The 7370-nt window shown below is 42.2% G+C and overlaps 1 protein-coding gene across 1 annotated transcript; it reads right to left on the bottom strand.

Moving 5' to 3' along the window:
- Positions 1 to 2070: 2070 nt before the first annotated feature.
- On the bottom strand, positions 2071 to 6130 carry LOC133885649 (uncharacterized). The gene is made up of 3 exons (XM_062325386.1): positions 6119 to 6130; positions 2409 to 2558; positions 2071 to 2325 (listed from the first exon to the last, which is right to left on the bottom strand). Exons 1-3 carry the CDS (start codon positions 6128 to 6130, stop codon positions 2071 to 2073), a joined length of 417 nt encoding a protein of 138 aa, XP_062181370.1.
- Positions 6131 to 7370: the final 1240 nt, after the last annotated feature.

Raw genomic sequence — 7370 nt, 5'->3', positions numbered from 1 at the left:
TACAAAGGAACTCATTTTTTTCATCATATAAACTAGGGCTGAAAATAATTTTAGAAATTAGTCCATCACATAATAAGAATATTAGTGAATTTTCCTAGATTTTTTGGAATTTATTTGAGACACTAATAATTATTACAAGTTATAAAAGTAGTCTTTTTTGGAGAATTTTAGTTTTAAATATACAAAGGATTTTTCAGTGAATCCAATTAAAATGGGTTGCACATGGATTATGGAGTATATAAAAAAAGATTTAATATTTTTGGAGTAACAAAAGACCACCGTTTTGAAAAAGAGTGAAAATGAAATTCAAACGCACTGTGTTACTATTTATGCACGGTACTGTTCATAGGGGGTACGGTGTGCAAAATGGCACTGTGTCCCATTTTCGGCACACTGTGTACCGAATACGGTGCTATAGTGCCATTTTCGGCACACCGTGTGCCGAATATGGGCTATAGTGCCATATTCGGTACACGGTGTGCCGAATACGGATACTAAAATTGTAAATACGCTGACATGCTGTCTATTTTAGCAAATACGATCGCGTATGTTGCCTAATTTTAGATTTTTGCCTTCTTCCTGAGATAAGATCCTAAATATTTGATTTTCAATAAATCAATAACACCACTGATCTAAAACGGATGACAATCTATAACGGGTGCAACCAAATTTTAGAACAGCGATCATCACTAAGAAATAAATTATTCAGATCAGTCACTTGAAGATTATTTTTTTTGAGAAAATACCATATAAAGATTACCTTCTGAGAAAATTTCACAGGAAGATTACTGCATTTGGTTCACGAACAAAGGTACTTTTATATCATTACAATTTCATTAGCTTTTGTTAATCTATATCTATATATATACTCTATAAATACATGAGTTGTGGCAAACCTTATCGATCTTCACCGTCCATCCGAGTTGATCAAACAGTCATCGTGCAAAGTTAGACGCATTCCTCGTTCCAAAGATACATTTAATATCACATTATTTGTCTTCTATACATTCCAAAAATACATTCAATATCCAATTATTTGTCTTTCATATATAAATGTCCAATATTTGTCTTCCATGCATTCACTATCAGGTTTCTCAAGAAGGTGTGCCGTCTCCTGTATTTTGTCTACAGCGTCGGGTTTCTCTAAACGGTGTGTCATCTCCCGCACTTCGTCTACAGCGCTGGCTTTCTAGAGAGGGTGTACTGCCACCCGCACATCACCTCCATTGTCATCTACCACTGAGGTCATATCCGTCGCGCTATCTTTACACCAAAGTACTATACCAGAATTATTTTCATTAACTCACAAAGCGGTCATTATCATGATCTTCCTCACAACGTTGCTACATATTGTCAACTCTAGACCATACGATCCCCTCTACCTTTCTGTGTAGGTACTCGCCATTCTCCTCCCTCCTGAAATTACATGATCATATTATGACCCTTCTGTCAAGCGGAGTGGTGGGTGGCAACACGACGGCGTTGCGGGAGCGGCGATGCGACAGGAGGGCGGGAGCGGTGATGTAGGCTATGGGGGCATGGGGCGTCGAGGCTAGGGTTAGGTGGGGTGACTAGGCTGGTTTGATCGTCGTTATCGGGCACCCGTCTACGTCCATGGGTGAAAAGCTACCTACACACCCGACCCAAACACTAATTGGATCTCTCACCTGCAACCCCTGCAGGGCTAATTTTGAACTCGCATTCGCCCCTGTCAAGTTTAAAACCTGTGGGGCCTTAACCTGTTGTCAGTCCTATTTCACGTGTTTCGTGAATAGTTACTAAGTACATACGGAGTACCTTGGAACGGTCAAAGTGTGTGTGAGATAGTGTTCATTTCCGAACGAAACAGACCGGATATAGTATAGTTGTTACAAATGTAACCTGTTCGTTCAATGCATAAAGAAACGCTAGTTCACTTATGCCGCAGCACCCCGAGGTTTCAGCTAAAGATGAAGATCAATCCACTCTCATCAGGGAAAAAAGGAAATGTTAAGGGAAAACTTTATTCCCGCGCCCCTGCTAGCCTGCTACTGCGATTCACAAAGCATGGTAGGAGTGAAGAGATTAGCTTCAGAGCCCGTGGACTTGTCTGTTACCACCACTGTCTCTCCTCTCCATCTCGAGGAAGTGGCCGAGCGACGGCGCCGCGCTGCCATTCTCCAGGTGGCTCTGGAGGCAGAGCGAGAGCAGCAGCGCCTTGAGCTTCCCGCTCCTGCTCGCCCTCGCGCTCGGGCGGCGCCGGCTCTCCATGGCGTCCACGAGGCCGATCAGACTCGCCAGCGTCATGCTGCCGCTGCCGCCGCCGGGCGCCAAGGACCAGGCCGACTGCGACAGACGTTATGATTAGCGTAAGATCGTTACATGTTGAGATGTGTTACTATAAACTCTGCCTTTGATTTGAGCCAGACCTCTGTGTCGAATTCAGTCGAAGGCAAGGACGAACCGCAGTTAGAGGAGGTGAAGGCCGTGCTGAAGGACGACGCTGAGCCAGACAGATCGACACCTCTGAGCACTAGGGCTCGTACATTCAGGGCGCCCAGTCCGAGAGGCCAGCCTTCCTGTCATCTCTCCCAACAACAAAACTTGTGATCGATTTGTAACCCAGACAGAGATAGGTTAACGTAAAACAGATAAATTGTGATCGGAAAAAAGCTTAGATAAGTGCACCTCATGAGCCATGACTGGGCTCTGTTCTACAGCTTGCAGAACCACAAGAGTCCAAGACAGAGCGAGGGGCAACTGACGAAGTGATGAGTTGAGGACTGGATATGGGTGGAGGATGGCTTATATGGAGAAGGGTAAAGGGATATCACGTGAAAAGGCTACAGATTGCTCGGTTAAATATTTTGACGCCTTTGCTTCTGTTCGAGGCTTAAAAGTGTAGGGAGATAAAGAAAGACATGCCACCATTTTTTAATAATGAAAGTACAATTTCCGGTCTCTGCATCAACCTATAGCAACATGGATGTGAGCACATGAGCTTGTTGACATGCCTAATCTCACGCCATTACATGCCAGTGTTAATGTTGGCGACTATGTCGCCGATGTGTGATATGAACTACATAAGAGCAGGGGCGTAACACAATGAGACTGATATGTTTCAAACTATCGCATATGTAGATTGGAGCTGTAAGTAAGATTTAATATGATTAAAAATCTATTAGAGTTTAGAGTTATGATAAACTTTAATGTGATTAAAGACCCATTAGCATACTCTATATAAGAGGAGGTAAGAACCGTGAGTGCATAGATTTCGCCACCTTAAAACCCTGGTCGACACCTCCTTTCAACCTCACTATGAGACCCTAGCTAGGCACGGTGTCAGCACACCAGAGTACGACGTTCCATCCCTATACTTGTGGATATTGTGGAGGCTCTGCTATCGTTGATGTGGTACTGATCGACGACAAGGATGCTAGGAGGAGATGCTTGGTTCGTGACGAGATCGACTACTTTCTCCTCGTGGACATGCACGACTCTTCTTCCGCTGCACTACGTGTCTATTAGTAGCAATCCATGATTCTCTACTCACATGATTTCTTGGTTGAACATGGTAGATAAATTTTAAATTGTGTTATCGTACCTATCCGTTTCCCAATAGTGATATCATAGCCTATATGCGTAATTTTTTATCTGGATTAGTCACATATAGTTGATATATTATAGTAATAGATTGGATCTATTGGTGTTCTTATGATCGGTTCATGTGATGAATCGGGTGATGCGCGGTTTGATATAATATGGATCGGATGAGGTGTGAATCGATAGAACCATATGACTAAAAGATTAGTTTGCTCTTCCACCTAGCCACACATGCAATTTGCCCCTACCGTTTGGAATCACAATCAGGGTTAACAACGCGCACTGCTACATGGTTGGAAGAGCAACATATCGAGGTTGTGTATGTTATCGTAGTTCTCAGAAAACCTCATGCATGATTAACATGAATGATCTAGTGAAAATTGAGGCATTGTGAATGACTCGGAATCGGCTTGATATTATCAATCCGATGAGATTTTTTATAACAATTTCATAGACACGATTTATATATTTCCGAGAGGTTATCTGGGCACTAACCTAAAACCCGTGGGGGTAGCTCCCGTCCACTCTGTGTAGCGTGCACGTATAGATTGTTATAATAACATATTCACATCACGATAATAGAATTTGATTCTACGTTTAACTTATTTTTTGAAGAGAATGATGTGACTGGTATGATCTTATTATGTATGTGATGTATGTATGTAATTTTGTGGCATACGTGTCATGGTTAATTATAGTATAAGATTGCCATGTTATTGTATAATGGTCTGCGTATCGATATGTGATGCTTGATATTATCATGTAATTCATTTCTAGCTATTAGATATAATAGCTTAGTATATGATCATGAAACCTTCGAGCATGATGGCTATAAGGACATGAAGCTTGGTGAAAGGATCGAATGACCCAAGATGATGGGTTGATTGGGCACTAACTAAAACACTACAAGTAGGTATTAGAACAAGTAGCAACCTTATCTTAGAAGAAATATAAAGCAACTAAGCTAACAAGCTAGAGCAAAGCAACTACACAAGTAAGCAAAGACACTAATAAATTACGGAATTTAAAAGCTTGCGTGAAGATAAATGCTCAAAGTAAATATGGGAAAGGAAAATAGATGGACAAGAGAACACCAAATTATTTTCTAATGTATCGATGAGTTGGCACTCCCCCTAGTCCTTGTTGGAGCATCCACTAAGGATATAGCTCCTCCTTGAGTCACCAAGACTCAAGTACTCCCTCATGATTGTCAGTTCTCTATCTCTAGATTGACGGACATCAAACCAAGCACATCGCTCTTCCTGAAGCTCTCATAAGAAATCTAAGAGCTCATCGAGACACATCCAATCACTAAAGACTGGCTAGGTATTGCCTACCACCAAGAGTAACAAGCTAATAGCTTCACTTGACCAAGATCAACCTAAACTACAGGTAGATACACACTTGCTACTCTTGAAGCACTAATGATGTCTTTAATATTCAATTAGGCACTTGAAAATCAACTTAAGTACTCTCTCTTGCTTCTTGATGATCCACACGGTGTATGAACTCCTCTGAGTCGCAAGAGAGCAAAATGAAATCAAGTGGGGAGGTATTTATAGGCTAGAGGTCCAAATCTAATCATTGCCCAACTGCCCCATTTTTCTGTGAATGCCGGATGGTATAGCGTGCACTAACTCACACACGTCGGAACATCCAGCCACTCCCAACTGCTAGCTATCAGTTAGCCGTTAAGCCTGTTAAATACTCCAGCGAAGCCTCCGGGCACACGCTGGATCATCCGGTTGTAGAACCATGAAATCTAGACTTCAAAATTCTTCTCTGCAATAAACACTCCAACGTATACTCCGCTGTACACGCTGGACCATCCGGTGTGCATATTCATCAAATACCCTGCTGAAATCTGTTCTGCAAGAAATGCTCCAGCATAGCGTCTTATGAATGCAGGAACATCCGATGTGGACTTGAAGTTTTTTGTGCTATGTCACCATACAAAAATACTCCAGTGTTCATAAGTCTTATATCGTTGGACCATCCAGTGTACTTAAGATCTTTTTGCCTTGATCCAAAAAATACTTCGACATTTTCATCTCCTGTAATGCCGAACCATTCGATGTACTGAAAAGTTTCTGAGCTCGTCCAATTTAAGCACTCTTGAGCTCTAACTTTTTGACATATTAACCATAGGCTTATTTGAGCTACCTAGTTCTATAAATTCACAAGTGTGCATCCAACCTTATCTAAACTCAACTAGGTCAAGCTACAACCCTTAGCCCCCTTTATAATACGGTAAAAAGACTAAGAAAAGAGACCTAAACTACTCTAAGCTGCCATCTTTGAGCTACCTAGTGCTATAAATTCACAAGTGGGCATCCAACCTTATCTAGACTCAACTAGGTCAAGCTACAACTCTTAGCCCTCCTTTATAGTACGGTGATGGCTGATCAGAGGCTAGAAGAGCAGGAACCTCTAACGGCACTGCATTCGGACATGGGTTGGAGCTAGAGGTAATGACATCCTGAGCTACCATCTCCTGAACGATCTAGCTCTGCACAGCACGAAGGGGAGAATCTACCTCGTCAAGCATGGGCTGAGCAACTGGAGGAGGCAGCTCGACTGATTGCTGCTGAGCTGGGAATGTCGGCTATGGAGAGTCCTCGAAACTTAGAGCTCCAGTAGTCAAATGTGACATCAATGGAGTAAACAGTGACCTCTACAAAATCCTGGCATGCTGTGAGAAGACTCTAGTGGAGAAGAGTGCTGACATTAGAAAGCCTGACATCGGAGTATCCAAACGATCGTTGACACTATCTGGGAAAGGACTCAGAGGTGGAGCAGGAGCTCAAGGTGCAGCAGACAACTATTGACTTGTATGCTAAAAAAGGAACGAGAACATCCGAGCATTATTCTCTCTGTCCGACTGAAGAGATGATAACATAGCTTGCTGCTGCTACTTGATCGATTGTATAAGCACCATCTGCTGCTCCTGCTAGCATAAATAGTCAGCCTAAAACTTTGCATGTATCTCTTGATGAGGACATGGCTCCTTCGGAGACGAGCAACACTGCTAATAATTCTCAAATCATATAAGGGCCAGTTACAAGAATATGTGCACGATAATTAAACCGCCAGGTGAACTCAGTCCTTGCTATTCATGCCTTCTTAGATGGATTACTACTAAATTCTTTTGATGTTTTATTGCTTAGAAACATGGGAGAGGCATCAGAAGCTCACCTGTACATAATCACTCAAGTGCAAATCGACTCGAACAACAAGTCAAGCTCAAGTCGGAGTCTCAGAACAACACATCAGTAAAACGGACATAACTCTCGCGTACGAAGTCCAATTGAGGCATTCTTGGACTTGCGGGAAAGCTTATGATGAACCCTTTCTAATGGATCTAAACTAGACCAAATATTCCTTATAGTTTAGTCAAAGTTGAAGAAATAATGTGCTACATCACCGTTTTGGACCTTTTCGGGTCATGTAATTGTGTCGTTGTCGGAGTCCATGTTGTGTACGCCTCTTTCCACGGCTGCACAACCCTAAATCAACTTCCTCATGTCCCCCTATAAATATACAATAGCCATCGTAGTTTAGGCTCGAGTTTTGCTTAGATTATTCTGTTTTAAACAGTTTCACTGTATATCAGTTTGTAGAATCCCAAACACGAGCACTTCATTTGTAATCAACAATATTCAGATTGCATCTACATATTCTTGCTTGTGTTCTCGATTCGCTTGCAGGAAAAGCCTTCTTGGCGAGGTCAACCGTGTCTTGGCTCGATTCATAACCATATAGTAGTGGTGTAGTAGTTGCGAGGGTTC

This window comes from Phragmites australis, chromosome 1 (genome assembly GCF_958298935.1).
Source record: "Phragmites australis chromosome 1, lpPhrAust1.1, whole genome shotgun sequence".
In the NCBI taxonomy this organism is placed as follows: Eukaryota; Viridiplantae; Streptophyta; class Magnoliopsida; order Poales; family Poaceae; genus Phragmites; species Phragmites australis.
The sequence above is the reverse complement of the archived record's forward strand: the minus strand, read 5'-3'. Positions and strand labels throughout refer to the sequence as shown.

Excerpts from the sequence above, each read along its gene's own strand:
- LOC133885649 (XM_062325386.1), bottom strand. Across the intron at positions 2,326-2,408 it reads CGACTGAATTCGACACAGAG|TCGGCCTGGTCCTTGGCGCC; the intron begins GTCTGGCTCAAA and ends CGTCTGTCGCAG.